At 60.5% G+C, this 23582-nt stretch overlaps 1 protein-coding gene across 1 annotated transcript in view; it reads left to right on the top strand.

Moving 5' to 3' along the window:
- Positions 1 to 23582, top strand: part of MYT1L (myelin transcription factor 1 like) — a 131089-nt gene that overhangs the window by 98325 nt on the left and 9182 nt on the right. The window contains exons 16-18 of the mRNA XM_037048659.1: positions 13824 to 13886; positions 17427 to 17510; positions 18707 to 18928. Of these exons, the coding sequence (XP_036904554.1) occupies positions 13824 to 13886; positions 17427 to 17510; positions 18707 to 18928 (369 nt within the window). The remainder of the gene's footprint in view (positions 1 to 13823; positions 13887 to 17426; positions 17511 to 18706; positions 18929 to 23582) is intronic.

Raw genomic sequence — 23582 nt, 5'->3', positions numbered from 1 at the left:
ACTCCTTAACAGTTAAGCGAGAGCCTGGCACTGCTGCCGAGTAGAAACAAGGTGCTGGGGCCAGATAAAACCAGGTGGAGAGCTGGGTTCAGGGAGGTTGCACTTTGCGTAGCACATGGGTTACATAGACTCTGTCACCACTGCTTGGTGGTTCTGTGGCCTCAGGCGTGCCACCCACGCACCTCAGGGCCTCACCTGTGAGCGAGTGGGCCTGGGTGGCGCAGAGCAGAGCTCCGGAAAGTGCGGCGATGCGTCTGCACATGGGTCATTTACCTCCTGGAACCAGCAGCCCGGGGGCTCCTCCTTGAGCCTCACATTTTCAGCAGGCGGGGTCTTCTGTGGTTCATTGTGATTGGCACGCAAACTCCGGCTGCCAGGGGCCATGGCCCAAGCTCCGCGCCTGTGACCCAACCAAGTGTCTGCTCCACTGATTTCTAGTAGCATCCGGCAGACGTGGGGGCACCATCCCTGCACCCTGACAAACCCCACGAGGCCTGGGGGCAGGCGGGGGCGGACGGGGAAGGCTCTACAACGTGAGGCGCAGCAGCAGGAGCCCAAACCCCACAGGGGCTGGCAGGACCTGGAGTTCTGCCCCAGAGGCGGGTTCTCCCCCCATCGCCAACCCCTCTGACACAGGCCCACAGGCCACCACAGGGGGAGGAGGGGGAGGAGGGCCAGTCTTCGGGACAGGGAGGACAGTGGCCAGGTTCTGCCTGCTCATCTGCAGAACCAACAGGATTGGTTCAGGGAGCAGGACCTGGGATGGGGGTGAGAGAGCAGACAGGACAGCACCCCGAGGTGCCCCGCACCTGCCCTGTCCTGACCCGGGGCAGCTGCAGGAGGGGTGTGTGCAGAGAGGAGGCGCATCCCAGTGCCTGGTGGGTCCCTTATGGGGACATCGGGCTGTACGCACCCGCAGGCGCTCAGGAGGGGCCGTGTGAGCACCTGTGGTGTGTGGGGGCTCAGGGCCACAGCACACTACAGGGCGCAGTGAACACGTTGCCAGGCCAGAGGGTGGGCCACGAAACCCAGCATGGCCCCTTCTCATTCCAGAACTGGGGCCACCGCTCTGCCTCCAGGTCTCCCATTTGTAACGCTTGGTAGGGGCAAAGGTGACGTGACCACTCTGGGAAGGTTATTGCAGAACTTCAGAGTCCCGGCGCAAGTACTTCCCCGATGCCATTCGGACCCTAGCCCGCAACGTGTGTCCTGTGGAGGGTTACAAGACCCTGGTCGGGGTGGGGATAGGAAGGGTGTCAGTGTGTGGGTGGTAAAGCTGGGGGAGGGGCCCATGCAGGAGGCCATTTCAGACCCTGGACTGCAGGACTTGGGGACTGTTCAGAAGCGGTGTGAACGAGGGGTTTTTCTCTAGCGCGTTCTCAGACCCACGGGACACCCAACAGGGAGGGTGCAGTGCACAGAGGGTGCAGTGCACAGAGGGTGCGGTGCACAGAGACTGCGCCGGACAAGGCAGCTCCCGGGATGTGAGCTGGGCTCGGGCACACACAGGCAGGAAGCGTGGCCGGGAGCCATTGCCAGCAGTGAGCAGCCTGGCGACATACGGCTGCCTGCTTCTGCGCCCACTCGGAGCGCCAGCCAAGTGCCACGGCGGGACGTCACCTCTCTGGTGACAGGAAGCAGTGCCACACCCATAGGCATGTAGACCACTTCTCCTTGAAGCTTAGAGATGGCCCCGAAACCCCAGAACACACACTAGCTCCTCAAATAGCAACACACGTCACATGCTGCTCTCTCAGGTCCTGCCACACCAGCACGTGCCCTGGGGCCACCTTCCTCACCCCTCCTGACCTGGGTCCAGCCTGTCTCCTGGCACCTGGGGGCGAGGTCAGCTTCCACTGGCTGCCCAGGCCCTGTGCTGACATGTGTCTCACACACAGTCCTGGCGCACCATCTTCTTTCCTCGGTGCCCACGTTCCGTGTCATACTGTGGTCGTTTGGTCAGGTGTGCCCAGTGCTAAAATGTAGCCCTGGGGGTGGGACTCAGGGCTTCAGCACCCACAGGAGCATCCAACCGACACTGGGAGTGTGAGCTGTGGAGCAGATGAGCCCCTGAGTGACCAGAACAAGTCGTTCATACTACACGGCCTCGGACGGAGCCGCGAGTTCTGAAGGGATGCTGCTGCCGGGCAGACAGGCCAGCCCAGGGCCCCTGGGCTGACAAGGCCACAGCAGCGCCAGCCACCCTTGGTGCGGTGAGGGGCTGGGCCAGGCTGTGGGGAAGGGTTGGGGGAGTTTGGAAGGTAGGGATGAGGCGGGGACCACAGGCGAGCTCCGGGACGTCACCCCTGCCCAGGGATGGTGCGGGCTGGCAGTGCAGGAGCCCATGAGCCAGGCCGTCTGCTCCCAAATGAGTCATGGAGAGAGCAGCATCACAGCCCAGCGAGAAAGCCCGCCTACCCCGAGTCATCCCTGCGCCCAGAGCTGCATCTGAAGCTGCCACCAACGTGCCTGTGATGGGAGGAGCTGGGGCCTGGCCGAGGCCCAGCGTCCGACCCGCCTGCGCACGGCCATCAGAACCGAAAAGCAGCTCCACACCACTGTCAGCCAGTTCATCCTCCCAATTGGGGTCCTGTGTCCCCATCTCACAGCCAAGGTGACCCTGCTACACTGCTGCTTCCCCCCTTAGACGTCGTCCAGCAAACAGGAGGCTCACCGTGCTCAAGACCCAGCTGCTTGTGTGAGGAGACGGGGGCCTGTCTGCTCACTCCCTGTGTGGACCCCTCGGGCAGGTCTGGGCTCCCGTCTGGCAGGAGGCTCACCCTCCCTCCCCCAGCCCCGTCCCTTCCTGTCGGCTGCCACTGCCCTGTGAGCCGGTGCACAGGCCGGGCCCTCCCAGCACCTGGGGTGCTTTCCCGTCAGAGGAGCACGTTGAGGCCGTGCAGCCCTGGGCCCATGCCCTTCCCCAGCGCCTGTGGACTCCCAGGGAGTCTGGGTCCATTTGTCGGGCCATTTTAAATTCAATGTGGCTGTTTCCAGCTTGGTCCTTGGACTTGACACAGTTCACACGTGTGGGGACAGGGCGCCCTCGGGACCCTCTGCCGTTTGGCACCCAGGACGGTGCCTGGCTCACAGTGGGCACAGAGCCCACCTCCACAACTCTGGCCGGACGCCACTTGCAGCCATTCTGACCCTGCCGGCCTTCGGGAAGGGCGCTCTGTTGGGCCGGTTGGCACCTCGCTCTCCGAGTAACCCTGTCGCACCCCCAGAGGTGGCTTCAGCTTCTCTCCAAGGTATTTTTGCTTTTCTTCCATTCAAGTTATGACAAGAATTTTCGCCATCAAATCGCCAATACCCAGTTTTTAATTTCCCAGGGTTATCAAATGGAGCAAGGCTGTGGGCTAAGTAGGAATCATTTAAATTTTGTTCATTGTTTCACTGCCAGTGTTTGGGAGGTGTCTATTGTTTGCTTTGGGAAATTATGTTTAAAGTTGAGTCCAACTGTTTCAATTGCATTAATGAGGACACCCAAGGACCTAAAAGTGTTTTAGAGTCTTCGGACTTTTAGAAAGTGATCGGAGAAAGACGGGAGCGTCAGTCAGAGTGGAGCTCGTCCGGTGGTGACAGTCCCCGCCCCTGGGGCAGCAGCAGGGAGCCGTGCTGAGCAGGCCCCGGGCCCAGAACCCCCGGGCACCCTGCTGGTGACCTGCCAGCTGGGCCTTGCCTCTCCAGGCCCAGCCCACACCGCGGGGCATGCTGCTGCCACTTGACAGCAAGACCAATGAGCTCGTGCATGTAAAGTGCTCAGAGTAGCACGTGGTACCAGAAAAAGTGACACACCTCTGTGGATGGAAAAACTGGGTCCGAGATGAGACAGAGGCGGGAACCAGCCCCCAGCGGCCGGTGGCCGGGCTCACGGGGTCGCAATGGAGACCAGACTGGAAGAGGGGAAGCCAGAGGAAGAGGCGGACCATCAGCACCGGGCATCTGGGTCAACTCTGGCAACAGAGGAAGAAATGAGACTTCTCAGATTTAAAGCGCCAACAACCAAGATCAAAATATTTCAGAGAACAGTTTTCCTAGTAGGTCTTTTCTCTCATCTAACATGGTACCATCTGAAAATTCTTGTATCAGACTTGCAGATCAGGTGTAAAATCTTCAGATAAAACTGTCCACCCACCCATCAGGTTTCACATCGGACACGATCCCGCTCACAGACCTCGCCCTCCCCTCCCCACTTTCGGAATCCTGCACCACGCCCCCCCCCCCGGGTGTGTTTCGACCCCCTTGTGCTCTCTCAGTTCTTTGTTTTTCACCAACTGGGACGCTCACTCCAGTCCTTGTGCCATTTGGGCAGCTGTGCCTGTGAGGAGCCCCCACCGGGGAGAAGGGACTCTTCCTCCTCACTGTCCTGCTTGTGCAGACCCAGGGCCCAGCAGACCCTGACTTCCCAGGCGTCCGTCACACGCCCTAGTGGCAGCTGCCTGAGCCGCGTGGGGGCCGCCTAGACCAGTCATCAGTGTGTGGGATCCTGCGTCGTTCTCACCCACGGGGTATCCTGGGACAACCTCGGCATCAGCTTCAGGGGGCAGTGACGCCCCTCCCCCTGCCGTGGGACAGTCCTGGTTCAAAGCCCCGCCTCTGCTGTGTGATTGTTGCATCCTGTGCCTGCCAGCCCCCGGTTCTTTCTAAACGCCTTGCCCTCCCGTCACCCACTCAAGGTCTCCCCTGTGCCAGGCCCTGAAGACGTGGAAGGCGGGAGGGCCAGGCTGGCTGCCCTATCGGCCATGGCATGGCCGGGCCAGGTGGGAGGGAGCGGGAGGGACGCAGGACTTGGGGTTGGAGAGTCGAAGTCCAGACCCCTCAACACATGCTAGCTAAACAGCCTTTAGCAGGCCCGTGCATCCCAGTGCCAGTCTCCTTAGCTGGGGAAAGCCACAAGGACACCCTGCCGCCCAGGGCTCTGCTCAGTGTGCTGCCCATGCAGGGCAAAGGCTGCCCTCATCCTGTGGCCCAGGAGGCTAAGGCAGGGGTGCTGTGCGGCCTTCCAGGGTCACAAGCAACTGCTGGCCATGTCCCCTCGTCCGCTCTTACCAGATGGCTGCCCTAGGTGTGTCTAGACCACCATGTTGCTCTCAGTGGCCAGTCCTGGGTCTAAGGAAGTCTCCTAAAAATAGAGGATAATGAGTTTAGACACTGAAGTCATTTGATTTTCAGCTCATCCAAACAGTGACTTTTTAGAGAGGCCTGATTACACACTTCGGATAGCATGGTAACAGCCACCAGAAATCGGGGCCATGGTATTGACAACAGGCTGAGCTGTATCCAACACACTCGTCCGTGAGCTCCACCTGGCCTCCACCCACCGCCCTCTCCATCCACCCATGGGGACGGTGACGAGTAGACCATGGCTGTGACTCTTCCAGCAAGTGGCAGCAGTGGGCAGGGTGAGTGCCACGGTCAGGCCCAGGGAGTGGAGAGGACTGTGCGCCCAGGTGTGAGCCTGCGGGAGGGGCCTGCGTAGATGGGGACCCTCCACAGCCTCTGCAGCACAGCCAGTCTTCTCTGGCCCACGAGGGACAGCCCCGGACGACCCCGCACGAGAGCGCTGTCCTGGGACTCGGCAGCTCCACTGGCCTGGGCCGGCTGGCCTGGCCTAGTTAGCCTGGACTAGACTAGTCAGTCTGGGCTAGTTAGCCTGGACTAGTTAGGCAGCTTTTTTGGAATCTTGATCTTTCTGTATCTAAAATAGGAAATAACAGGGACCTTCTGACCTCCAGAGTGTTAGGGGGAGACGAACTTGGACTCACCAGGGCCAACTGACCCGAGAAGGAGACAAGAGGCGGGGCCGAGTGCTCACACCTGGTCCTCGTCCCTCGCACATGTGTCTGTGGAGCAAGTGCTTTTTTCCAGTCCAGTTGGCAAGAGTTCTCCTCATCCTGGTCCTGTGTCCATGACAGCACCCAGCCCCTCCCAGCCAGAGAGTGTGCTGAGGTGGCTTGGCTCACAGGAGGGCAGCAGTGACTGCTCCCAACACCGTGCCACCCACCGGCTGCCCCCTCCTCCCTGGGCCTGCTTTTCGGGAGGCAGGGGCCCCGCAGTCCTGGAGCGGCCCCACAGGGCTGCGGGGTCATGCTGTGTTGTCAGCAGTGTGTGATGCTAATCTCTGCTCTGGGACAGATCGGGTGACAAGCTGTGAGTCCCTGTGCCTCACTCTCCTGGTTGACCCAAGAGGAGCCTGGGTACAGGGCAGCCTCTTGGCCCCTGGGGCTTTGAAGGCCACGTGTCCCCGTGTTCCTGTTCCGGTTGTGCTGTCTTCCGGGTGAAAGGCTGGTGAGCTGCATGTGCCCCCTCACCTTATGCTCAGAACCAGATTCCAGCAGCCCTGTGTGCGGGGGGAGGGCTGCGGAGGAGGTCACCATGGCCAAACCCACAGGAACCTCTGGGAAGTCCTCCTCCCGGGCCACAGAATGGGCCCCCCCAGGCCTCCCACAGTTGCCAACGAGATGGGAAGGTCACGAATTACCTGCCGCCAGCTCCTTATCCACTGGTTGCCCAGCGGTGCCAATTTTCTCTTCGCCGCCTCTCTCTTTCCTTCTTTCCGTTTCCAGAAAGCCGTTCCTACTCTTTTTTATAGCTTACACACAAACAATTCTAAACGTGAGTCTTTTCCTAAGAAACACATGTAGGTATTCAGCTAGGGAGGTTTCCATCAAAACACACCCTGGAACAGCCACGCTTTAAAACAATTTTATTAGCGGTCAGACTCACCACTCTCCGCACTGAAGGGGGCGTGGCCGCCAGCCCCGCCTTCCACACACGCAGAAGCCGTGTTCTCCCTGGGAGCCGTTCTGTGCGCACGCACGAGTAGAGAACAGCGCATGGGATGAAGGCCGGGCGTCCAAAGTGACTGCAGCTCGTGTGACCCTGACGAGCATGTCTGCGTCCAGCCGCACGGGCCACAGCCTGGGGACAGCCTCGGTTCTGCTCTGGGGCAAACCAGGCAGGGTGTTCCCCGGGCCCCTCGGCCCCTGGTTGTCGGGGTCCTTCTGAATCCACGCGCTTCACGTTCCCACTGGTCTTCCTTCTGATGGCAAGAGCCTCGAGGATGAGAACACCTGCCTGTGCTTGGTGATGAGCAGACACATTCACACCCAGCCTCCCCTGGGAGCTGAGCATCTCACGCACTGGGGTGACCACGAGCCTGGGATGGGCTGTGCTGTGTGGCTTCTTGGGACACTGCAGGGTGTACCTTCCTGTCGCTGCTGCCCGGCGCTGACCAGTCTGCCCAGGTCTGGGCAGGAGCAACCTACACTGCAGCCACCGGTCTCTCCATCCAGGGACTTGCCTGTGGGGACACATCCCTTCCCGGCTCTTGCCCTCTGCCTGCCCCAGAGGCCCCGCTCACTCTTCAGCCTTTGGACTGCCTTTGCGGCTACCGGAGGAGTCCGAGCCTCGCTCTCATCGCCCTCCCCTTCGTAGGGCCCTGTTGTCCTGACCGTCCCTTCTCCCCCCGTCTCAGGTGGTCTTCATACCTGATCAAGCCAGGGCGCTCCTGTGCCGCACAACCTGGTCGCTGTGTCCCAGGCTCTTCTCCTGTCCCCCACCCCGGGGCCCCCACACCGCTCCTCCCGGTTAGCCCTGCTGCTCCGTCCCACAAGCACGCCCCTTCCCAGTTTTCAGTGCCCTCATCAGAGATGTGGGTGCCAGTCAGAGAGCCCAGTGCAGAGGACATGGAGGCTGCACAGAGGAGACCACGAGGTCCTCCCGCCTCCTGGCTCCCCACAGGCCCTGCAGTCGAGCGGGCATCCCAGCGGGTGCAGCGGCCCCTGGGCGTGTGGGTCCAGCCCTCAGCCGCCGCCCCGCCTTGGCCCTCGCTCCCTGCTTCTGGGCTCCTCCCGGAGCTCTGCCGATCCAGTCCTCTCCGTAGGGGGAAGGGAGGACGCACTACAACTCCATTTTTTTAGACTTTTACTTTAAAAAGTATACGGAGTTTACTGGGGTGATGTGCGTGAATGAACTACGTAGGCTTCAAGGGGACACCTCATCTGTGTGTCGCACTGTGTGCCCCCCAGGCAGAGCTCCTCCTGTCACCGTGTTTGGCCCTTGCTATCCCCCAGCCCCTTCCCTCTGGCCACCACCATCGTGTGGTCTAAGTCTGGTTGTGTGTGTCTGCTTGTCTCATCTGTGCAGCTGTTGCTTTCGGCCCTCTGCCCCACACGTGAGTGAGATCACGTGGGGCTGGTCCTTTCCTACCACTTGGGCTGATACTCTGAAGATCCAGCCATGTGGCCGCCAGGGGCAGCATCTCGCCCTTCCCGAGGGCCGAGGGGTGTTCCATCGTGTGTGTGAGTCACACTCGCCATCGAAGGGCACTTAGGTTGTCTCCCTGTCTTGGCCACCGGGAGTAACGCTGCAATGATAGATCGACAGAGCGGAAAATAAACTGGAAAAAGAGTATTGTAAAACCAGGTGGTTACAAACGACAGGATAGGGTAAGAGGCAGATTTAGGGGGGACAGGAAAAGAGAAGACACAGAGTGGCCCGAAGTGTGAGAAATCAGAGAAGATTCCAGGATCACAAGGGTTGCAGATGGAGCGTAGAGCCTTGTAATGTTTCCTGATTAGCGCTATAAAGCACTTTCTTGTGAGACAGAATAGAGCTTCAGAAAATGAAAGGTCCACAAACAAGAGAGAGAGACAGGAGAGACAAACAAAAACATTAAAAACAGGAACAAGACTTCAGCTGCACGGAGCATGAAGGCCCCAGCGTCCCCTTCCCTCCGTCCGGGAGACACGTGTCTGTTGCTGCTTGCCCCAGGACAGCAGAGCGGGATGGATGAGGTAGAGCCCCCGGCTTTCACAGCCTTGCAGCACTGGGTGGTGCTTCATGCCCTCTGCCCCCTCCCACTGCCCTGCGGCCCTCTGGTGAGCAGGAGGGGCCATGGAGGGGTCGGGGGCCGAGGCAGCCACTGGCTCTATCCCAAGTGCAATCCAGTTGGCTTCTGGGGTTGCAAAGATTGGAGTGCTAGGCCAGCCCCTGAGCAGAGCTGCCCCCACCAACCCCGCCCCTGGTAGCGAACTTCCACAGGGAGGGACTCGCCATTGCACGCTGGATGGCCTGCTGTCCAGACCAAGGGGGCAAGGTCACGGGTGCTTTTCCACTGGAGGCAGGGAGCACAGGGGACTGATGCCCCTGACGCCTCCCAGGGCCAGAGGAGACCCACCCCCCAGCATCGCAGGCCCAGGAGCCTGTGAAAGCCTCTTTCTCACCATGTAGCACTGACACTAAGTGCCCTAGAACTCAGCCTAACCAGCTCCAGGTGAGTACGTCCTCCCAGGCCCAGCACCCCAGTGCCCGGTGGGGTCTCGCATGCCAGCCTGGCCCCGCCCACTGTGCGCGTCCTGGGGAGGCCGCCGGCAGCGTCAGGCCCCGTGGTGAGGGGTGGTTGCTGTTGCCTGCCTCTGCCGCACCAGTCACCTTTTGTATTTTTTTTTGCATGGGTCCTCGAGTCCACTTCCAATTGTGACCACGCTCCCAGCCTCTTGTTTAGCCGCCCCTGCTGCTGGACGTGCATGTGCTCCGGCAGCAGTTGCCCAAGGATGCGCCCCGCTAATGAGGGACGCCAGCATGCGCTAGGTACGTGTGGCCGCACCCGGGACGCCGCTCAGGGGCCTTCAGGGGCGGCAGTAGGTGTGGCGACCGGGCGAGGCAGGCTCCCCCGCCCCCAGCCCCTGCGAGGCAGCATGGCCCCCTGCCCCCCCAGAGGACTTAGAGGCCAAGACTGGCCACCTGCACGATCGAGGTCACGACACTTGCATGCAGCACGGATGCAGGGCCCCGACAGCCATGCCGGCCACCCGAGGCCCTGCACTGGGGCTCGGGGCAGACCGGCCTCAGCTCAGCTCCCTTGGGGGCTGTGTCCTGGAGCCCTGGTCACCTGGCCGGACCCAGGCCAAGGCAGCGTCCTCCCTGCAGGGCACCATGGGCCCCAGGTCAGGGGAAAGGCAGAAGGGGTCCCACGACACATGGGTTAGGGGTAACTCAACAATGACTTGAGCCTCTAGGTCAAAATTCAAGCCTGCTGGTGACACCCTCCTCATTGACAGCAGAGTGATGCATACCCACCAGGGGACTGTAGAATGTCTGTGCGCCCTGGTCCCCCTGGCTGCAGGGTACCCGGCTGAGGAGCTCTGCCCCCACCAGACCCCCCCCCCCCCGCAGCCCTGACCACACTGCCCCCAGTCTGGCCTTAGTAACCTGAGGCCCAACCCATTCCACCCGTCACCTGAATCTCCAAGACAAAACTTGTTTTAAATGATGTTGAGGGTACGTCTAGAATGCTTTTCCATTTATATGCATGTTTTTTGCGTGTTTTTAAAAGAAGGTTCTTAGAACCAAAGTGAAAGGTGGTTTTGTCTGCATGCTACATAATCAGAAAGCCCGTCTTCCGACACCCCAGTCCGGCCGGTGTCGGCAGGTGGCCTCTGTGCTGAATCCAGATTCCCGCAGTGTCACGGACCCGGGAGCCAGGGCCCCTCACCCATTTCTCAGAGGAGGAAGGGGTGCAGGAGAGGCTTGGAACTCACGAACCCAAGTAGTGAACCTCAAGGAAACTGGAGACTGTTGGACGTCTTCCGATGGAACTGGGATGCGCGAGGTCTCGCCTCCCTTGAGTTTCAGGCGACACAGTCAGGAAACCAGGCAGAGGTGACACGTCTGGCTTTTTGGTGGGCTGGTTGCTTTCTGTTCGCGGAGAGAATTGCAGCGTAAAAACCAGTTATGTGATTTTTCCATTTTCAAATACAGGGTCCAACCCAAACAACGCCCCTTTTTTATTACGAACTTTTTTGCTACAAAACCCTGAGCATGTGACTCTGTGACACAGCCCTGTCCCACTGAAGCTGTGTGACGTTTCAGGGGAGACGCTCAAACTGAAGTTGTGTGTTGTTCGCACTCCTGTGATCACCCGCCAACCACACTCAGGTCGGCGTTGCCTCTGCTGGACTCTGCACTTCGGTTTTCACTACTCTGCGCTTATTTTTTCTTAGTTATGTGACCAAAAAAGATCAAAGTAAGGAAGTATATTCTGGACTTATATCTGGTTAGGCAAAAAAACGCTTTTGGGTTGAACTTTTTGTATAAGTGGAACAAAGAATTATAAATATGTAGCGTGGATCACTTCAGAAACAGATTTTGCTACTAGAGACAAGGCCTAACTTTATATTTTCATGATTTCTTTGGAAATGGAGGGCAGTAAGGAAATGTTGTATTTTTTTCACATCTTGGGCACATTCCCCTGGTAGAGCTGCCGTGAAAGGGACAGAAAGGCTGCCGCGGCGCACTCCACGCGCCCGCAGAGACTCCGTGCCGTCAGCTCGAGTGGTCAGCGTGCACCCGTCCGCCCGCATTGTGGCTGCCGCGTCACTGGTCGGTCTGTGAGTCCACTGCACAGGCGGGGCCGGTTGTGCAGACAGGCCCAGGTGCGGGCCGGATGTGACGGCGGTGCTTCCAGACTTCCATTTGGAGACTTTGAACTTGATGTCATCTTCTAAATGTCTTATTTCATACACCTGTTTCTTAAGTGCTCATAGTTACTTTTTAAGCATGCCGGGCTGAGTCAAGAGGAAGAAGGCTCTATAGGGTAGTCTTGTGGACAAGCGAGCACTGACGGGACTCCTGTGGGCAGACTGAGCTACTGCGTGGCTGCCTCCCGGCCTCGGGCTGTGGTTCGCAGCCGTGGGTGTCGGTCATGGGTCTGGCTGAAGGACACAGCAGAGGCAAACCTCAGAAGCAAGTCACCTGTCGTCCCGCTTCTGTGACGTACACCAGTGCAGCCCTGCGGGGCTGTCACAGTTCCATAGCTTGACGCGTGGGCAGGAAGTCCTTTCCTGGTGGCAGGGGGTCATATCTCATGGCCTCTGTGCAGGAGTGACCAGTGATGGCACCTACACGGGTCCAAGTCAGAGAGGAGGCCCGGAGCAGGAAGGCATTCTGGGAAGTCGGGGCTCAGGCTGCGCAGTCCAAGAGCCACCACAGCGGCCGGACCCCCAGGGCCTGCCTGACGGGCTGGCTCACGGCTTCCAAGATCCGAGCTCATGGGTGGTCCTGAATTCTTTTTTCCCTAGATTTGACCTGGGTACTTTAAAATCTAAGCACATTTAAAACCTTTTATTATGATTTTTCCATCACCATCTTTAGTCTCTATAAGAACAGTTTTTCCAGCCAGACAAACAACACAGAGTGCCCAAACTCCTTTCTTTCTGGACTTCCTTAGTCCCGGGGCAAATGAGAGATGACGCATAAGACGAGCGGTCACCGTGTTTTTGTCCTGACCTTGTCTGTGAGGCGGCAGGGACGGGCTCGGGCGTTCCATTAGCTTCCTCATGGCGGCTTCAGTAGTGCTGTGCCGTGGGAGGGTCCCACTGCCTGAATCGGGCGTTGCTTGTAGCTCTCACGCCCCTGACCAAAGGCACTTGGTGCAGCTGTCTGTGACGACACCCAGCAGCAAGGGGGGCGTGGGTGCGGGTCTTCCGTGGCGCCCAGTGCTGCAGCTAAGAGCTGGTGCCCGCCTGGTGGGGGTTTGTGTAGCCGTGAGGCGCCATTGGAGAAGTCAGCTTTTGAAGTCACTAGTTAGAAAACAATCACGTTTTCAGAGCAACAGAGTAACCTTGTGATCGAACAAACTGCTGTTACTTCCCCAAGAATCGGGTCAGCAGCCGGATTCCGGGGGTGGCCGTGACACATGGATTCTGTCTAAGCCTCGAGCTGTTCTGTCTCACACCCTGACTCCACGCACACACACCGACTTCTCACTCCCACTTGACTTGGTTCCTTTTTAATTCCCCCACAGCACAGGCTGGGGCTGATCTCTAACCTGTACTGTGATGTGGCACCCGTCAGTCTCATGCCCTGAGACCTAGCACTGTGCCCCCTTTCCTGGGCTCACGGAGAATTGGACACTTTCTAAGAAGCAAAAACTGTCGATGTGTCCACGTGTCAGAATACAGCATCACACAGTGGAACGCTGTCCAGTCGCAGAACCCCACGCCCCTCCCCACGCTCGCCTCGGATTCTAGGGACATCACTGGCTGGCCCCGCACCTAGGACCCAGGGGGACACTGAGTGAGAAACACCAGGGAAGCTCCTAGAAGCAGCATGCCTCTGCTAGATATTTAAAATTTGTGGTTTTCGCCCTTAATTTTTACATTTCTGGCGGGCACAAAAGCAACCAAAACCACTGAAAATGGCCGTGCAGTGCTGCCTGGTTATTTGGAGAGGGCCGAGTGGAGAAGTTAGACGGAGGGAAGGGCCACAGCACTCTTCTCCACCCCGCTGTCCCCGACAGGGCAACATGGGGTGGAGGCGAGAGGCTGGCAGGCGCCGGCTGGGAGGGTGGAGCAGACCTGCCCGTCTCGGCTGCCTGGGTCTGGTCGATCGAGGCAGGTGTGTGCTCTGCTGAGTCCGTTGAAAGTAGCGGGATTCACAGTCAGTCGGGCCCAGCTGATGGTTGGGTCCAGCCCCCGAAGCTCAGGCCCGCCGGCGGGGGTGTGCAGAGCGGGACAGTGCTGTGTGCACTCCGCCCATGGGAAACCCTGGCCTCGTGTGTGTGGGCTGTGTCACGGGCCCCTCAGGGACTGCACGTGGCTGGACTCCCCACATGGCAGGGGAAGCAGCACGGGTGGCCTCTGTGGCAGTGACGGGAAGCCACATTCACGCCAGCCATGGGGCCTTCAGCTGCACTTCTCCCCGCGCAGGGAGCTTGAGTGTGAACAGGAGTTCGCTCTCCGGAGAAATGAGAGAGAGTTGCTCCGAGGTTTCCATTTCTGCTGAGTAAAGCGTCCACTCTGTGTCTTTACTTGCAGGTGCCCCACCCCTGGCTGTGATGGCTCCGGACACATCACCGGCAACTACGCGTCCCATCGAAGGTACGTGGGGACTGGGCTGCCACCAAACCGTCCTTTCTTATCACCCCCTGCCCAGGAGTGCTGCTGACAGCCCTAGCCATTGCCCCCACTGCTAAATGGGGGTCCCTCGGAGCGGTGTTTTGTCCACGGGGTCTCCTGGTGCCAGACGCTACTCCTCTGGCCTCGTTCACTCTCAGCAGCGGCTCCACCCACCACAGGCAGGTCTGAAGTCAGCTGGTGGCGCAGGCGTTGTCCTACGTGGAAAGGGAAGGTGCAGGGAAAGCGCAAGACCCCTGAGCACCACCGTTGTTAGAAAGCCACCTGACCCTGCAACACTCCAGGCTGAGCCACGGGTCGCGCAGTCACGGCCCGCAGGGGCCCGCAGGGCCCCACAGAGCTGCGCACATGGAAACTCGAGCCTTAGCGCTTCCCGGTGCCGCCCCGTGCCACCCTCCGGGAGAGGCCGCGTCTGCACACAGCACTGATGTGTCCTGTGGTGGCAAACATTCCAAACAAGCTGCCCTCAGTTCCTGTATACGAGTGCCCGCGTCACGCCCGGCCCCGGGCTGAAGTGAGTGGAAAGAACCTTTTGGTGCGATGGCCACACGGGGTGGGTCCAGACCCTGTGGTCAGTGCAGGGATTCCCCGCTCGTGCGGTGAGGCGAGCACACGCTGTGTCTGGACCAGGACCCCTGCGGGGTGCAAAGCCTGCTGCTCTGATGCTGAGCGGGCTGAGGGGTCAGACAGCCGTCGGCTGCCACTGGCTACGACGTTCCAGATGATGACCTGGGTGTTCTGACCGAGGACACGCTCTCCTGTTTCACATGCACCCCCACAGAACCAGGGAGAGCCAGGGGTGCGAGGGCGATGGCCAGCTGCCGGCCGCCACCCCCACGGCAAGGTCGTGCACACAAGCCAGGGGAGCAGCCAGCAGGTCGGAGGCTGCAGCCCGTGTCAGGGGTCAGAGCAGAGGTGCTCACCGGCTGCCTGGCCCGGTCCGATCCTCATCAGGACCTCACTGCAAGTCCCATGCCTCTGGGGCCACTTCCCAGCCATCTGGGGCACTGTTGGCGCTGCCCAGGCCTACGGCAGGCGCAGAGTGTGGAGCCAGAGGGGCTGGGCTCTGCAACGCTGGGGACCCTCCGTGCTCACCTGAGGCCGACCTCTCTCCTCCAGACCGGCTGGCCCGCCCGGCGCTGCCGACGTCCTGGGTTGGACAAGTCTTTGCTGTGGGGGCCACTTGTGACGTCACCCAGTGTTCCCAGGGCCGGAGCCACCACCACCGCCCACAGGTCAGGACAAGCCTCATGACAATAGGCTGGTGTCACCGGCACCCAGAGCACCCCCTGCATTTTGAACGTAGAACCAGAGTTACCTCCAGAAGGTGTCCAGGGTGAGGCCACTGGTTTAGCGCAAATCCAGTACAACCAACCTTGGATCTCCAGTCAGAGGTAAAAGACCAAGTGCAGCCCACGCCGGTCTCTGTTTTAGCTGGTCTGAGCGGCATCCGGTCCTCGCGTGGCCGGCACCTGCAGCACTCGGTGGTGTCTGCACAGCTGACAGCGAGCACCTCGGTTACTGCCTGTCCAGACATCTGTGTCTGTGGACCGCTTGTGCTGAGCACAGGGTATAATGCAGTTTAAACACTTTTCATTGAACTCAAGTCTTAAGTGAGGAGTATGGACACAGCATGAGTGTGTGCCCCACCGCGATTAACTGGAGAGCGGGCAAGCAGACTGGGTTTGCTTTCTGCCCACTTCGGAGGAAGTGGGTGCAGCAGCCCCGGGCGTGGAGCAAGCGAGGGGCTGAGTGCACTGCAGCGGCGGGTGTCCTGGGGACCACTCCCCCGCAGGCAGTGGGGGTGGCAGCAAACTCGGTGTCGGGCAAAGGTGCTGCCCCAGCTGGGAGACCCTGTTTAACTGAGCTCCAGCCCAGCACAGACGCCGACACCTTCTGAGGCCTGTGCAGCCCAGTGGCCACAGGTCCAAGTACAAACGCTTCTCTTTCTGTTGGTCTCCATGGCCCGTTTCCCAGGAGCGTGGGGTCGTCCCCCAGACACAAACACTAGAGAGGGCTTGGCGGCACCTCAGCCCTTTTCACTACTGGTGCTGTGTTCCCTGAGGCACAGGCAGCGTGGCTGTCCCCTCCTGGGCATGAGCCCACACTCGAGACTGCGTGCTTCCCCTGTGGCTTTCAGAGCCACGCGGCGCATCTGGTGACTTCGTCACTGTGTGCTGGCGGAAGGCGAGGCCATGAGAGGTTGTGTCGTGGAGCTGGGACCTCCGCAGTGGACTCCCATGGGAGTGGCCCGAGGTCGGCGCCTGTCCAGTCACGACTGGTCGGACCCATGCTGGCTCTTCATTTTGGTATCAATAGTGGTGTGGTTTTTCAGTCTCTGTGCCATCTCCAAAACTGTCCCGAGGTCCTTTTAGTCCGTGTATATTGACTGGCTCTGATGCTCTATTAAAAAAACCCATCATCCGTGTTTTGCTGCCCCCACCCCCCAACCTGGTGAGGCGACCTCATGGGGCGTGGCCCCGCTGCCTTGTCTCCAGGCAACACAAAAGGCCCCTCTCCTCAGCCCCTCGAAGGCCCCGACTCCAGGCTTCTTCCCTGGCCACAGGTCTGCACTTCCTCGCCTCCGCAGCGGCCCTGGTGAGGAAGGAGAGTCAGCCCAACACCAAGAGACCAGCTCTTCCCAGGAGCCCCCAGCAAGCAATGCTCAGCCCCCCAGAGACGAGGGCTGCCCCCACTCCCAAGCACACCTCTCCCTGCGGCTGGCCAGCCTGGGTGCTGAGCTTCTGCAGTGTGAACGGCTACCTCGCTCCAACCAGAAGCCACCTGTTGGGTTTACGTTTGGCCCCTGAAGAAGGAACCACAAATCCAGACCAAAGTTGGCAGCAAGGCACTAAGGTCGCTGAGCATGTGTCTGCCAGCGCCTGGGAGACCCGCTCACGTTCTGGCTCATGTTACAGGTTCACATCACGCTGACTGTGCTGGTGTCCTCGCCCTGGAGTGGGGGCAAGACGTGGGTCCCCTTGGGCAGACGGGCACCTGTTTGCTGCACACCTTCTGGGCTCCCTCCCAATCTGCCAGTCTGCGAGACACGGCCCGGGCTCTCCAGCCTCAGCTTCTGCAGGGGAGCTCTGAGCTGGGGCCGAGGGGGCAGTAGCACTTCCTCCCCACGTCCCCAGGGCTGGTCGGGTGTAGTTGGTTTTCGTGGGCTCCAGTGCTCAGCTGGCAGGAGGAGCACCCTCTAGCTCCCACCCAGTGCGGAGACGGCAGGAAGTGGTTTGGAGAGCCAGCGGCCCGCCCGGAGGCCCAGGCCCGGGGCAGAGGGTCTTCGGGAAGCTCAGGCCCGCAGGAATGCTGGGCCACACCTGCAGAGGGAGGTGCCTTGAGAGCACAGGCAGGGGCTGCACCTGGGGGCCCTCCCCAGTCTCGTTTCGCTGCCCACGAGCTCATACTTCCGGAGAGACCCCCGCCAAAGCGCTGCCAACCCTGCAGGCAGCCTCGCGGATGGACACCCCGGGGCTCTCTGAAATCGCGCTTCCTCCTCAGCCTCTCAGGTTGCCCGAGAGCAAAGAGAAGCGGCATCAGGATGGCGCAGAGCAAGGAGGACAAGGAGGACCAGGAGCCGATCAGGTGCGCGCTGGCGGGCGGGGCCTGGCGGGCTCGGTGGGGGCCGCACTTCGAGGTGTCTGCCAGTCTGACCATTGAAGCCCAGATCAAACCCAGTCATCTAGGGAACAGGCAACTCAATGGGCAAACGCCCATCGGTCTGGCCGTTGTTCTGAGCGAGTCAAACACCCACCTCCCGCTGCCCCTCTGTGGAAAGAGCCGGTCATTTGCGGGGAAAGGCAGATGCGTGAAAGCACGTGGAGATACTGAGACACCACACGGAATGCGGGATGATTCCCGGCCCGAGGAAAGCACTGAGCTGCCCTCACTCTGAGGCGGGGCCCGGGCTGCCCACGTGGAGGCCGGGGTGTCTGTGCCCACTCACTCAGGCCACTGCCCAAATGGACACCCGGGAACCAGGGTCTCAGAAACCCCAAGGTGAACCCGGTGCTGTCTCCCTGGGATTCAGCCTCACTCAATGCCTTCAGAGAAAAATTTCATTAAAACAAAATAAAAATTAGCTGCCATAAAAATTATTAAAGCAAATTGAAATGTATCATGATAAATAGGTAATACGAATTCTATAGAATGTAACTCCACTGGTGTAAAGAGATGCCAGCAAGCCCCCCCACGTGGGGCCCATGCGGGGCCTTGAGCTTGCACTTGCCGTCCTAGAGTGAACCCTGTGTGACCGGCCCTTCCCAGCAGCCTGAGGGAGAGGCTTCAGAGGGACAGCGAGCCTGTTGCTGGACTTGAGCGCCAGCCAGGGACGTTTTCCTCTACTCCAAAAACGTGTCCGAGGTGCACTTCGCGCCAACGCCGTTCTGGAGCCTGGGGGACGTCTTGTCCCTCTGGAAGGGCACTTCCTGGCTTCCAGAGAAGGTGGCCAGACGAACAAGTGTTTCCTAGCTCCTGGGAAGCAGCCTTTTCCAAAGCAGCCCAGCCGTCTCCCGCTGACCTGTGTGTTTTCACCGTAAAGGCTGTGACTCCGTCTCAGTCCCCCGTGGGGCCTTTTACCCACAGCTGGCGCTCCCGGGAGGGTCTGTGAGGGGAATGCAGTGTCGCCCCACTAGGTAGCGTCTCCCAGCTCGTTTGGGTTTTTTCTTTGCCCACGTGCAGTGTGACTTTTTCTTCATGTCCAGTGATTTTGACGTTGCTGCGGAGGCTGCCAGGCATGTGGTGGCCAGGCAGCGAGGTGTGTCTCCTGTGTCCGCCCTCAGGTGCCCCGTCCCCGGCTGCGACGGCCAGGGCCACATCACCGGGAAGTACGCCTCCCACCGCAGCGCCTCGGGCTGCCCTTTGGCGGCCAAGCGGCAGAAGGACGGGTACCTCAATGGCTCCCAGTTCTCCTGGAAGTCGGTCAAGACGGAGGGCATGTCCTGCCCCACGCCCGGGTGCGACGGCTCAGGGCACGTCAGCGGCAGCTTCCTCACGCACCGCAGGTGAGTGCACTGGCCGGCCGGCAGGTGAAGTGGGCACTCACAGCCCCTTGGTCGTCCCCGCGCTGAGAGGGAAAGGCCCGGAAGCCCCGGCATGGAGCAGATGCCCCCGATGTGGGGAAGAAGAAGAAGCCTAGCTGGTTTGGGGAGGCGCTGCACGCCGGGCCCGAAGCTTTCAGACGTCTGCGGAGGGTCCACCTCGAGGGGCAGGCTGTAGGTTCATACCCACGCACTCGGGCTGCAGAGCGAGCAGGCAGGCCCCCAGGGCCCGGGCGCGGTACCGGCCCAGGCCAGCCTGGTGCCTGGGCCAAAGAGGCAGCAGAAAAGCCCCAGGAGAGGCAATACTTCTGCGACCCCATTCGCTGTTCTTTGCTTGATGTGAGGTAAAGCCCCTGCAGTGAGCTGTCTAGACGGAGGGCCCCAGCAGGCTCACGGCAGGAGGGTCAGGACTGCTGAGGGGGGCAAATCAGACAGTGGCCCATCGGGCTGGGGGTCCAGGTGTCGTGGACACTGGGCTGGGGAGGTCGTGAGGGGGAAACTGGGACATCGTGCGGATGCTGGACACCATGCCCTGGGGGTGGGGTCAGGCTGTCCTTGTCCTGTGCCCTGTGTCGCCGCTCCTGACTCCGTCTGCAACACACCCACGTCTGCACAGGACAGACAGAAGCGAACGCAGACCACGAGCAGTGACGATGACGTGCTCAGGGGGACAGGACAATGAGCTCGCCGTTCTTTCGGGAAGACGTTTTAGTGAAGAGAGGAAGGCAAAATGCAAACAGGATATTCAGGGCCAAAGAGAAGAGGGATGTCCACGCCCCAACCTCCACTCTCGGCTCACATCTGAGGCGGGCAGTGGGGTCCCCTCTCGGCAAGCACCCCTGAGCAGATCACACGCGTCACTCCAGACTGCAACCCCTTCTTTCCTCTTGTGCAAACAGATCGCAGTGCTTCTTAGACGTCTGCTCAGGGCAGGAGCAGCCCCTGTGGGCTTCGTCCTGGGGTGCAGGGGCCTCCCACTGCCTCCCCTGCACCCCTCACGAGGGCCCAGTGCGTGCAGGTGGCCAGGGACCCCCATGCACCGCCCACCGCAGATACTGTAGGCGCGCCTGCATACACATCTTCAGGACACAGTCCTGGAGGCAAAGTTCCAGCCTGTGCCATTTCACAGGCAGTGACAAATTGCTCTCCTAGTTCCTACGTCAAACATTTGACCATCTGTAATCTTTTTAATTTTAAAACCCGGTCACATGACACAGGAACAAGAGTGTTTTGTGCTTTGCTAATCTGACCCATAAAAACAAGCCCCCTTTCCGAGGTTCAACGCAAGCCCTCCTGAGTGGCAGGAACTCTAGGTGAGGGGACGGGCTGCTAACACCTTCCTACAAATGCAGGTGAGGGTGGGAAACCATTGCCCTCCAGCTCGGTCATGATCCCGACTCCGGAAGCCAGCTCCGACCGGTCTTGGGGTGTCGGGACAGTGCTGGAGGGGCGGGGCAGGGCAGGTGCGAGGAAAGTCAGCCAGGGAGGCCAGTTTGCTGTCCCCTCGGTCTCACGCCACTCTGGTAAAACTCAGAAGGTTCTTCGAAATTGAGTTTACATGTCCTCACCCTGATACAAGCACAAAATCTTAGACGTGAGCCCTGTGTTCTTCCACAGGGGCTTCACCACAGCGGCCTTTCTGCCAGTCTCCTCCTGGGCCCAGGGCACACACCACTGCACTCGCATTCAGTCCTGCCAGAGCCCGTTCCCAACAAGGGGGCCTTTTTCAGAGTGTTCCCCAGGCTCAGTGCTCCCCAGGAGGACGGCAACAGAAACAAGCCGCATGGCGGCACTCAGAGTGACCGCAGCTTGGGTGGGCCGACCGCCCCAACAAACACACCCCAAGTGGGCTCCAGCACACAGAGTCCACTCCCTGCTCACAGAACAGACCTGGGTGGTGGAGAGGAGGGCCCTGCCTCCTCCCACGTCATCCAAGGGTTTTCTTCTTCCTCAGCCAGGGAGGAAAGGACCGGAGGGCTCGGGGCACACGGGGAGCACCCCCACTTCCCTCACGTCACGCAGGGCCAGGGCCAGGCCTGGCGCTGCAGTGGATGCCCGCGGCTTCTGCGGCCGTTCCGCTCAGCCACCCTCTGCTCTCCTACAGAAGAGCGAGGTGGGCTCTCTGTGCCTTCCTGCGCTCTGTTATCTGGCCTCGTACTTGTTGCTGGTTTTGATTTAGAGGAGGCCGGGGCAGCCCCTGCCCACACAGGCCTGTGCTCAGCTCCGGACTGATGTCCCCAGCACAGGGACACCTCTAGGGCTTGCTGAGGAAGCGGTCGTGTCCCCTGGTGCAGGGAGACATGCTGCCCAAGGCTGCGCCTGCTCCTGCACCCACCCCTGAGGAGAGTCAGACCTAACTAGAACCCAGAACCAACCCCCTGAGGCCAACAGCACAGCACCGTCACAGCCCGCAGTCCTCAGGGCCCCTGCCCGGGCCCCCGCCTGCCTCATGCAAACCCCTAGGCACTGCCCTGTGGGACTGACCACTGACCACTGACCGCGGCCCTGAGCCAGCTCAGACGGGCCGGCTCCTGTTTTAGCCACAAGTTTTAGGGTCTGCCCCAGAGTGCTTGGGAGGGAAGAACTCAGATCCAGCGCCTATGTCCGACTGCAAGTCCCCAAGTGCCGGGGAGAGGCTGGGTGGTGTCTGTGCCTCCTCCCCAGGCACCGCAGGCTGCCGGGCGCACTCCTGCAGCTGGGGCCGCACTGCATCCTGGAGCCTCGCACCTCACCACCTCTTTCTGTCCCCTGAGGCAGAGGGTGTGACCTGTGAGTGTTCTCCATCCCATGAACTCCTGGGGGATACCGTGCCCGGTGGCAGGTCTGAGCCGCAGGCTGAGCCCCACGCAAGGCCCCGCCAGTCCAGAGCCCTGCACACCCCGCATTCCTCCTCAGCTCTCGGCTCCCGGCTGCACAACCTCTTCCGTCCTAGCCCTCCTCCGGGAACAAGGCCTGAGGGGGCTGTTCAGAGCCACTCGGGGCCCAGCTGGGCAAAGGCAAGCTCAGCCCCCACGGGCCCCTGAGTCTCAGCGCCAGGGGCTCCTCCGTGGAACCCGCCTTCACAGCCACTGCCCCTCAACGCAGCTCGTGGGAGGAGCTCAGTTCGCACAGCACAAGCCGGTGGAAACCCTGTGGAAAGAGGGGAGGCATCCGGACCAGAAGCTCAAGGTCAGCCCAGACACACAGCCCAGACACACAGCCGCGTTTGGTCCCTGAGCCGTCCGACACAAACGACAGGAAGCCACGCTCTCCTGGTTCCAGAGGCCAAGGGCCGGGATTGACGAGTGGGCTCCTGCTGGCATCAGGGCTCCTGGATCTCCACCCCCACCGCCCCGTGGCTGTGTTCCCCCATGTCTGCATCCAAGTCCCCTCCTCTCACGAGGACACAGCCACTGGCAGGGCCTAGCCTCCCTCACGCACCATCGCCTGCTCGATCGCATCAGTGAAGGCCATGCCCAGAGGTGTCCCATGCACAGGTCCTGGACGTTAGGATGTCAACAGACCTTTGGGGGGTGCCAGCCATCAGTAGCTGGAAAGTTCATTGTCGTGGAAACTCGGAGTGGGCAGTGGGGGCTCCCGGCCCTCAGGACTGGACTTGCTCGTCTTCTCCCACATCTGAGGCTTGGAGCTTCTGCCCACGTCTCCTTTCGTCCCCAACAAAGAGGAAGAGGGGGAACCAGCGCTGAATCTTGAACCCCAGCCTTGGAAGGGCGGGATGAGGTGGGGGTGGCTGGGCGTGCGCTTCCTGGCCAGTGGAGTCCCGCACAGGGCCTCTCGGGCGTCCTCCCCACCTCCAGACACGCTGAACCGCACGCCCGACTGAGTGCTTCTCAAATAGTCACGTTCCTCCCCACAGACACTCGTGCACACCCTGGACCCTGTGGCTTATTAGCTCTGATGTTCTGAAGGAAGTCCCCTTGCAGCCAGTGTCCTGGTAAAAGTGCCATGTGCCGTCTCTTTCTGAGGCCCTCTGCAGGCTTCTCCTTCACCCAGAACCCTCCCTGGTTCTGGGCCAGTGGCCAATGCAGACACTGGGGCCCAGGGACAGGGAGCAGCCAGGGGACAGGGAGCAGTAGGAATGGTTAACTGTGTACAGCCTGGATCAGAACACCCAGACCCTTAAGTCCCAGGGCTTTCTGAGTCCACGCCCAGGGCAGTCAGTCAGGGACAGTTCTGGGCGGGGCTCTCCCTGAAACCCCACCCCTGGGCGGAGACCCCTGTGTGGATTCTCCTGGAGTGGCCACCAGATGGCACTGTGCCACGCACAGGATTCCAGCCACTGGTGGCAGTCTGGCCCTGAACTGCAGCCCACCCGGAGAAGCAGTGCAGTCACAGGGGTGCACTGGGGCTGCATGCAGGCATCTGTGCAAAATACACGGCTCCCTGAGCCTGTCTTTGTCTCCTAATCCCTGGCTCTGGCTGAAGCCTCCTGTGCTGGACAGGACACCCACCACAACTCGTCACCTTGGCGGGCAGTTCTAGTGACTGAAACCCGAGAGAAGCAGCAGACTTCTGTGTGGGTCTCAGGACCCCAGGGTGGCTCCTGGTCGGGCCCTGGAGTCCCATCCCCTCTGCTCGCTTTGTCTTGCGGTTCACCTGTGTCGGTGCACTCTCCGCA

Source organism: Sturnira hondurensis, unplaced genomic scaffold (genome assembly GCF_014824575.4).
Source record: "Sturnira hondurensis isolate 20B ecotype Veracruz unplaced genomic scaffold, ASM1482457v3 Scaffold0006413, whole genome shotgun sequence".
Lineage (NCBI taxonomy): Eukaryota > Metazoa > Chordata > Mammalia > Chiroptera > Phyllostomidae > Sturnira > Sturnira hondurensis.
Note: the sequence above shows the minus strand (reverse complement) of the source record. Positions and strands in the feature narration are given on the sequence as shown.